Source organism: Dacryopinax primogenitus (genome assembly GCF_000292625.1).
Source record: "Dacryopinax primogenitus strain DJM-731 SS1 chromosome Unknown DACRYscaffold_1, whole genome shotgun sequence".
Classification (NCBI taxonomy): Eukaryota; Fungi; Basidiomycota; class Dacrymycetes; order Dacrymycetales; family Dacrymycetaceae; genus Dacryopinax; species Dacryopinax primogenitus.
The window spans coordinates 914,538-923,833 of record NW_024467198.1 but is presented as its reverse complement, the minus strand read 5'-3'; the positions used below and the strand labels follow the sequence as shown (position 1 = coordinate 923,833).

The 9,296-nt window shown below is 54.0% G+C and overlaps 2 protein-coding genes across 2 annotated transcripts; one reads left to right on the top strand and one right to left on the bottom strand.

Moving 5' to 3' along the window:
• Positions 1-4,928: 4,928 nt before the first annotated feature.
• DACRYDRAFT_112997 (uncharacterized protein) lies at positions 4,929-7,032 on the bottom strand (the record flags this gene model as incomplete). Its single annotated transcript, XM_040769544.1, has 4 exons — positions 4,929-5,833; positions 5,890-6,475; positions 6,534-6,631; positions 6,684-7,032. Coding segments are annotated over 4 exons (1,938 nt in total), but the record flags the coding sequence as incomplete, so codon positions are not given.
• Positions 7,033-7,425: 393 nt separating this feature from the next.
• DACRYDRAFT_19497 (WD40 repeat-like protein) lies at positions 7,426-9,206 on the top strand. Its single transcript, XM_040771536.1, has 6 exons — positions 7,426-7,628; positions 7,689-7,949; positions 7,997-8,152; positions 8,207-8,614; positions 8,664-8,802; positions 8,854-9,206. The coding sequence occupies exons 1-6, from the start codon at positions 7,497-7,499 to the stop codon at positions 8,928-8,930; spliced, it is 1,173 nt and encodes a 390-aa protein (XP_040633151.1). The 5' UTR covers positions 7,426-7,496; the 3' UTR covers positions 8,931-9,206.
• Positions 9,207-9,296: the final 90 nt, after the last annotated feature.

Below are 9,296 nucleotides of genomic sequence, written 5' to 3'. Positions count from 1 at the left end.
TGTCATAAAGGCTTAGTCATGTCTCTTGACCAAGCAATGAGCTGGTGCCCTGACAGATCCCGCAGTAGTGTACTGGATAGAATGTATGGATATGGTTCCGCACAGTGCTGCCAACGACCCAATGCTTCCGGTGTGGTAAAGTGGACAGACCCTTGCTGACCACGGCCCGATGGATGGTCATTTCCGAACATAGATGGGAATCCCTGACGGAAGCTCCCCGTCATGAAACTTGTACCCGTTGGATGTCCACCCCCGCAGTTTATATTTGCATTTGACATCGAATGTCTTAGGCTCGGCGAGCATGGTACATTGAGGCACCCATCCCGGGGCACTCCACCAGCTCGCGTGCACAATATTCAAACAATCTCCGGTCCCGCAAGCGTGATTTGTTTGACTGTGTATGCATGGGAAATGAGGCAGTTCTTTGCGGGGAGGGGGGGGGGGACTTTCCCCCCCCCTAAAGGAAGGCGACTCATTCTTGGTCGCTGCTGAGGTCAAGTATGACCTCAATACCAGATCCGTTCAATCGAAATCCCACTGGATGCAATCAATATGGATCACAACTGGGTAAGTGTGGGCTGTGACCCAACCCACCCTCTGGCTGATACTCGGTCCCTCCTCAGTAATGCAGTCCAACTAGGTGTGGCTAAATGAGGTATTGGTGTCCTTGCTGAGGCAGGGACTCACCTGAAAGAAAATAGTCTGGGACTTAGGTGACATTCACGGTGTTTATATGAAGTGTGTTGCTGGGTGTCTTGATATTCTGATACTGGCACTGACTAATCCCTGCTTGTAATGAGCAATCCTTGTTCCGATGCATGTTGTGTCTAGGCATTGCGACGGCCCGCCGGCCGGTTCATACTGAGGAGGAAGTCGCACAGGCTATTGTGGAGCTGGTTGAAGAAGATGTGGTGTGCAGGTGGGGGCGGGCACGCATACACCATAAGTTGAAACTGCACAAAGGTATGCATGATGCGAATAGGCAAGTCTCGTGCCCACGCACACCATGTCTTCCGCAATTAATCTGCCTGCCTCCAGTGGTTTCGTGCGACAATACCTTGCAGCGTTGGATGCGGACAATGTCCTGGCAAGAACGGCAGGTCAATGGCGCCTTCATAAGTCCTCCCTATGGACAATTGGACCCAGCGAGGAATGGAGCGGAGATGGTCACGACAAACTGGCATGAATGGGGTTACCCATATGGGGCGCGGAACTGAAAGAGATCCATCCACTGGTGTGGGTGTCACCGTCACACAGGGTACCAAGTGGATCTGTCATATTGAACCAATGAAAGACGAGTTGCGTATATATGAAAGCATTAAACGGGGGCACAGAGATACCAGGATGAATACCAAGTGCCATTTCTTTATCAAGCACTCGTTAGAAACATTTCCGGAGACCCGTCCACGCCCGTCCGCATCCGAACACGGGCCCACGCGCGTCTTGCATCCACGAGCATCGAAGCATGTGTATACTAGCATTCATTTGCGTCGTCGATTGCCCGTGCCTATCCTGGAACGATTTTGAGCTGATCGTGAATCGGCACCGGTCCCTGGAGACGCTGTGTTTGCAGGTTGATGGGGGTCAAGCTTTATCAGTCTCCGATGTCGATGTGAACCTGTACCTGTGCGGCCTTCCCCGAATTCAGTCCTTCACATGCCTCTGACCTCATACAGACAGAGTGAGGGAATAATCGAGGCGGTTCGCATGCATCACTTGGGGCGGTATCTTGGCATTGCCAGGTGCGGACCGGCCTCTTCGGTACGTACGACTGAGTGAGGTCGACCTGACTCAGCAGCGGATGGACCGTGAAGGCCGGGTACTACTTTCCCGCCGTCATGGGAAGTGTGATGGGGACTATTGTCGTTGCAAGCCACCCCGCGTTACGTGACACTCAAGCTGGACGACTCCGATCAAGCAGGAAGGGCGGCATTAGCGCAGGACGTGATTAGCAATGCATGGGAAGGCAGACTTATTTTTGGGTTAGATCTCTGAATGGCAGTCACGTACATGGACCTGACAGATATCAGCCAACGCCGAAGGACGCCCGTCGTTCCTGCACCGCTCAGCAAACAATCGGAAACGGACCGGATTACTAGGAAGGCAACCCCTGGACGATGAACGCACAAGGATCGGACAGAGCCTAGATCGACTGGTGGCAATCTTATATATACAACCAGATAAATATTTATCCTTACATCAACTACTTAGGACGGCATGACATTCGATCCTATGCCAGGTGGGCAAGTGATCACAGGGCACTCGCATATTCAGGGGTAAAGACGTATTCATTTCCCTCATGTTCAAACGTAGTCACGAAATTGAAATACACACGGGAAAGTTTCCGTGATTGATGTGTACGGCTGGTTTCGGCCAGGGTCGGCCGTGGGCGGCTTGTGGACACCCCGGTACGGCTAGGAGGGACCTGTGGGCCGCAGAGTGGGCCTAATTAGATTGACTGCACCAAATGGGAAGCATCTTGGTGACGGTACAGAGGTGAAGACATGTGGACGCGCTTGGTCGGATGGAAAGGAGAGGTTGCAAGCACACGGAGTGAGTCATGTGAACCAGCGGATTCCTCGAACGGGGACGAAGTAAGGGCGCCAAATCTGCCAATCATCCATCGGTAGATTGACCATACGGGAGCGATCAATTAGGAGCATAGTATGTTGTGCCTAATAAAGACATGAGTGAATACGGGAATGGGGCAGGGTTTCTAACTGAGGAATACAGAGATGTTCCATGTGCCCCAGGTCCTTGGGAGGTGGGCGAGCATTTACAGCCATGTCCGGACGTTTACGACGGGGAGACACAAGCCCCCCAGCCCGAAACCCATCAGAGTACAGATTTGCGGTACGCAGAATAGGCCTCAGAGAGGGTAGAGATTGCCATGTCGGTGTCAGCTGGTGTATCGAAGCCAGACTGGGAATGCACCCAGTCTACGAAGGCGAGGCGTTCATCGTCGATATTCCCAATACTAGGAGGGAGAGGTTCGTCGAACCAGTAGCTCTGCATGTGATCGTAAAACTACTCGACGAATACAGCATGGTTCGAGTCGAGATCGAGAGAGAAAACGAAAGAACCAGTCGGGCCAATTTTTTGCCGTTTGGAGGGCTGAAGGCCAGATTGATCACCACCTGCAGCCAGTGATGTGAGAGGCTCATTCGAGACACGGCGTTTGGCTGGTACAAGATGGATGGGGTTGGAGCCAGAGCGACTACGCACGTGAGGCGCATGAAGAGAGGGGCTACGGTCGGACGTAGTTGCCGAGTCCTGGGCGACCGAATATTGGCCCGATGATTGGACAGGAGGAGAGGCGATGGGTGGTAATTCGGTGGGATCGGACGTGGATATCGAGCTGGTGTCCTCGATGGAGTGGGTGGACTTGTCATTGTTGTCGGGCTTAGACTTGCTGTGCTTGGACTTGCCGGGCTTGGACTTGCTGTGCTTGGACTTGCTGTGCTTGGACTTGCTGTGCTTGGACTTGCTGGGTTTGCCGGAGTTGTTGGCAGGTTTGGTCTTGCTGGCCTTGCTTGGGGTGGGCGGGCACGATTTGCCGGAAACGCGCGAAGCTCTTTCCGGAGCGGGGCTATGGTTGGAATCGGTGTTAAGGGACGAGTGAGCAGCCGCCGTGATGGCTCTAGTCACAGGGCGGGGAGGGGTTGACGGGGGGAGGCCATGTACGGGACGGGGGCTGGACAACCGCAGGAATCGCTGGGATGTGTGGATTGCGAGGGACTCCTGCGGCGGAGGTGTGGGATCCCCTGAGGGTATTTTTGGTGGAGCACGGGTTGAGGGAGAACAAGGGGCTGCAGGGAATCGATCAGTCGTAGACGACGGGAGGAGAGGCAGGTCATGCGGAGGTGAGACGATCAGAGGAGCAGCAGTGGGGACGGGGGGACTTTGCATAGAAGGGGAAGACGAGGGCGGGCCTGGGGTTTGTTCCTCAAGTGGGGTACTAGGCACCTGAGCGCATTGGGACAGGACGGAGTTGTATTCTGAAGGCACCAGGCAGACAGGATCAACGACTGAACCGGCAGTTATTTCGAGGGATGAAGAGGGCGACGAGGCTGGTATGAGCATCCGCGACTGGGAGGTCGGAGGAAATCGAGACATGGGATGGATATCATTAGAGGCGCCTGGGGAGAGGGCTGCATTTTCGGGGCCACAAGATGTGTAAGTTTGGTCGTCAGAGGCATGCTCGACGAACGTGGAAGGCGAAGGCTTTGGTAAGGGTAGTGGTAAGACCACATGGGGAGAATGCGAGGGGACGGGAGTGAGGAAAGACTGAGATAAATCGGCTTTGGGGGGGTCATCTGTTGACAGAGACGCAGGGTCGGGAGTGCGAGCCTTGGCCCTTGTTTTCCTCAGTTTCTTCGGGAGCAACGACTGTTGATGAAAGGAATTCCAGTCAGGCACAGCCTGGTTGGCATTCCAGATCTGTACAGACACGCGAGCAGGATTGACGTAATCAGGTATAAGGAGGGGAATGTGGGAGATTCGAAGGACCGGGTCACCCTCGGCGTACTCCAGAACCACAGGGTCCGGGTCCTGGGACTGTGCTGGGAGAATGTGAGTGAACAAGCGGTAAAGCGAAGGCACTATGACAGACCTTCGGGCAGGGAGATAATTAACATGCGTTGCTCCCATATGTCGCGAACCATGATCCAGATCTGCGCGCTGGATGAATGGTACGGATGAATGTTGCGGCCAATCAAAGGCAGAAATCTGTTGAAACCGATAATCTTGCATTTTTTTTGATGAAGGGCGGCGGGCAGCTCGCGCTAGAGAACATGGCCAGCTAGAGGCGAAAGTGCTTGGATGGATCAGCTTTCATGGGAATAGAGACCAGGCATGAATTAGCGCACCCATCCAACGTTTGAGATCATGTCTCAGAAGAAAGCATGTGTATCCCGATTGAGTCGAACTGTAGGTCGATCGGGCCAGTCTTTACGGCCTTCCGCACAGGGATCGGGGGGGAACTCAGCCGCAAGTTCTTTGGGATATGTTCCAGTGCCCCAAAGGACGATGGTTCGACCGTGGAGGGACTTTAGCTCTTCATTGTAGTAGGCCTTTGTGCTAAACTGCGAGAGCCAAGGAGTAGGTTGGACGTCATGAAGAAGAAGGGGGGTACCAGGAGGAGGGGAAGTGAGGGGGCCTCCGGAAGGAGGAAGTGATGAAGGCGTGGTCTTGGTGGAATCGGAAGCGGTGAGGTCGGGAGTATAGTGGAAACTAAAGTCTCTGACTTTAGACTCAGAAGGTATCGCCGTACCTCTTACCGAGGTTGGGTGCGGTGGGGTAGCGGACAATGGTACATTCCGGGGAATGTGCGGAGAGAGGGATGGGGACGCATTTAGCTGGGAGGTGTGGTCCACCTGGGCTGGAGGGGGAGGGAAGCTCACCGCTGGGACCAGTGCGGATGCACCGTCAGTGGGGCATGAAGCGAGGAGAAGTGATGGGGATGTGGGCAGAGGGCGTGGTGTCTTGCCAGGCAATGCCGCTGCAATGTGATTAATGAGAGTTGGTGGCAGGAGGAAAGGCGATTCAGAAGTTTGGATCGCGGTGATAAAACAATCGGCAAAGGCAGGGATGAGCTGGCCTAGGAGATGGGGAATAGTTGTGGTGGGTCCAGTGAGCTGATCAAGCGCTTCGTGCGCGGCTTGCTGGAAAGCTGCTTGTACGATGGCGTGGTTGCCCTGACAAATGAGATATATGAGGTCAAGCACGTCGGACACGTGCGAAGGAATCCGTTGGCCGGAGGGAAGGTGGTCGGCATTGACAGCGACATGATAACGCTGCAGTACAGCATCAAGAGAGGCATACAAAAGCTGGGCTGAGGATGTGAGTGAGGTGGGGATGACTTGTACAGGATGAAAAATGGGCACTCACCGCATTCTATAGCTGAGAGTGAGTGGAAGGCACAGTCTAACGCGTCAGTAATACCACGACACAATTGAGACTCCAGGTCGCTGGCCGTGGGGGTACTTCCGTCATGGATGGCGGATTCGGACGGGGATAGGACTGGTTGATCATTGGCGGAGGGGGGATTGGGGACGTCTGTGCTAGAGCAGGGAGTTGAATGAGATGGAATTAAGTCAACCGGGTTCGAGGAGTTGGCAGGGATTGAGGCGGTGATATCCGGAAGACGTGGATGTGGTGGACTACCATAGAGAGTGGGACGGGATGGACCGGGAGGGGTATAACGTACGGATGGGGAGGTATGGTGTTCCTGGAAGGAGGCTACCATGTTATGTTTCTTTGGAGAATCGGAAAGGTGTCTGTGTTCGACACCCAGTGTTGGGGGGGTATGCGGGGTAGACCATTGCTGATCAGGAGAAAGGTATGGATCGTATGGTGGGGAGGGACGGGCATGCGGCGAGGTAGATTGCGTGAGCTGACGATGATGGGAGAAGGCATTTCGCGACTTCTCCGATTGGGGAAGACAGGCGTGCGGGGAGATAAGGTGAAGACGGCTCTGGTGAATGGAGAAATGTAAGTATCCCGTTACGCAAAATACGACAGATGGAATATACTTGTTCGAGTTGGATGGGACCGCAAAGGGACGTACAAATGCTGTTTTGCGGGGATGGAGTCCGGAAAGAAGGGTCGGTCTCAGACGACGGAGGCAGCTCTGAGTTTTGATGAGTACCATATATGCGTACTTGGGAGGAACAGAAGCATACTTATGTGTGAAGGGGGTTGCATATGCCCACGAGGAGACAAAATAGTGTGATGTTGACTATATAGGGCAGGATCGGCCAAGGGAACTTGAGCAGATGCGCTCCGCTGGGGCGAGACCTCAGTATGAGTGTGATACGGTGAGTGGGTGAGCCGGGATTGGTCAAGGGGAGGGGGCCTATAGTCGGACAGCGAAAGATATGGAACAGGCTTTCGAAGGAGGGATGTGACAGGCCGGGCAGGAGGAACAAGGTCGAAAGGCCGACGTGGGGTTGAAGATCGATCGAGTCTGGGTCGACAGTGGTTCGTGCGTAGGGATGGTCCGTTGGGGGATTTGGGATCCAAAAATTCCATAATGCATTAATTAAGCGACTCGATCAGACTAGATCCAGTGCCCGCACCAATGGCCGGGTTACTGAGGAATGCGGCGAAGGAAAGTAAGCCCTGCAGGGAGCAGCAACTGTGAGACAGACACGGTGGGAGCAGACAGAGTATACAGCGTTCGAAAACGTGGAGATTTGATTCTGGCACACAGTAGCACGGACAGGGGTCTGTTTTAATGAGGTCGATTTGAGGACAGCCAACACGACTAGTGCAGTGTGGTGGTAAGAGAGAGAGGAACGGAAGGCATTGGGCGCTCTGGGACAGGGGACCAGGAGACGGGAGCAAGTGAAGGCATCCCTGATATTAGAGCTGGCAGCTCATGCCCACCATATTCGTGTTCAACGTCCTTCGTTGCTGACCGAGTGACGAGCGCTTGGCAACACTCACCGTCGTGCTAAGTCCGACTTGAGGGCTGCGAGTCAATCCGTGGCAGGATGACACGCACGGAGCATACGCTGCACCCTCTGCAGGCGTTTCCTGTCTACTCCCTTGCGTTCGTCAGCGATTCAAGACTTGTGGTGGGCGGTGGGGGCGGAGCAAGCAGGAGTGGGATCAAGAACAAGCTCGTATGTTCTTTGTTTGCTCGTCTTTTGGTGCCTGCTCATGGTATTGACTTTTGATCCTAGAGACTATACGAAGTCGATAGCGCCAATCTAGGGCTCAAACAGCTCTCCGAACTAGAGCTTGAGACAGGGGAAGATGTCCCTATGACGATCTCTGCTCCTCTTGCGGGAGACCCACATATCGTCTGCGGGATCAACAGTGCTGCTGCCCGCATTCTGGAAGGGGGGAATGAGAACTGCCGGGTATATGATACGGAGGGAGATGAGGTCAAGTATGATCGAGCGAGGGGAACGATCACGGGGAACGATTCGGAGATCTACCAGGTACGTCTGCCTTGAACAGCCAGGTCCGATGCTGACTCCGAGCAAAGAAAGTGACGACCTTCAGTCCGGATAGGAAAATGGTTGCTGTAGGCAGCACGGATAACACCGTCGCCGTGCTGACCTATCCCGGGCTAGAGGACGTATGCGAGTTGCTCAAGGTGCAGGACGGGGAGTTATATGACGTGTCCATCTCTGAGCAACATGTACGTTCACTGTAGTCCCCGCAGGGCGGAGTGTCATTGCTGACAGGTGCCCAGGTTTTGCTCACGGCATCATCACATTTGGAACTTTACCCATTACCGAGGAATGAAAAAGAGAAGGGGAAAGCAAAACTGGAACTCACAAAACGCATAGAACGGCCAACACTATCGAGGACCAAGCCGGACAAAGTCGTCTTCCGTGCCGCCCGGTTCTCGCCCTCTCAACCAGATCGCCTCTTCACTGTACTCAACCCCTCCGGCGGCGCACGCTCCAAGTCGCGCGGTGCTAAGGAACCCACGAGCTCTTATATCTGTCGGTGGGATATGAATACTTGGAGTGTAACACGCTCCCACCGAGTGGACAACAGGCCTGTGACGGTGTTCGATGTGAGCGCAGATGGAAACCTGCTTGCTTGGGGTTCGTCCGATTTGAAGATTGGGGTACTGGATGCAAAGACACTCTCGGTCTGTCTTATTTTGGGCTCCTGCGGCCCATTTATTGACATCAGACCAGCCCCTGCTGCAGATATTGAAAGCACACGAGTTCCCCCCTACTGCACTTAAGTTCAGTCCTGATGCTAGACTACTCGTCTCCGGCAGTGCAGACAACTCTCTCCGGCTGGTACATGTTCCCTCCGGTAGACCGTCATCAAGTGAGGTTCACGTCCGTTGTCCACGTGACGCATATACTGACGTGGCATTAGCATTCCCAACAACAACCGTAGTCCTCATCATACTCCTCGCTATCCTCCTCGCTTTTCTCATTCAACAATACCGCTAGCCTCCTCACTCCAATCATTGGTTATCATGGGAAACTGCTTTAATTTTTGCCTCTGGTCCTTTGGCTTCGTACATCCAACGGTACATGCTCTAATGACTCAGACGTACTCACAATGACTTCGATATGGGAAACTCTGGTCGGGGAGCTTCGGGAAGCTATGCGCGTGGTCTAATTTGCGGGGTTGTGCCATATTTAGGCGTGGGCCGCGGCCCTCCTTCTGTATGTCATAACAGTGTTGACAGCTAGTTCAGGCATATTACTTGACAATGGCATATCCTTCCTCCTATGCGCTCTAAGGCCCACCTATCTGTGAGATCGTCTCCCTCGGCGATCTGGCAGCTTCAAGCGAATGCACCACTTCGCCTA

Bases quoted from the DNA above. Each gene is read 5' to 3' on its own strand.
- DACRYDRAFT_19497 (XM_040771536.1), top strand. From the start codon at position 7,497: ATGACACGCACGGAGCATACGCTGCACCCTCTGCAGGCGTTTCCTGTC. The intron at 7,629-7,688 runs GTATGTTCTTTG...TTTTGATCCTAG, and splicing joins GTGGGATCAAGAACAAGCTC to AGACTATACGAAGTCGATAG. The intron at 8,615-8,663 runs GTCTGTCTTATT...ACATCAGACCAG, and splicing joins TGGATGCAAAGACACTCTCG to CCCCTGCTGCAGATATTGAA.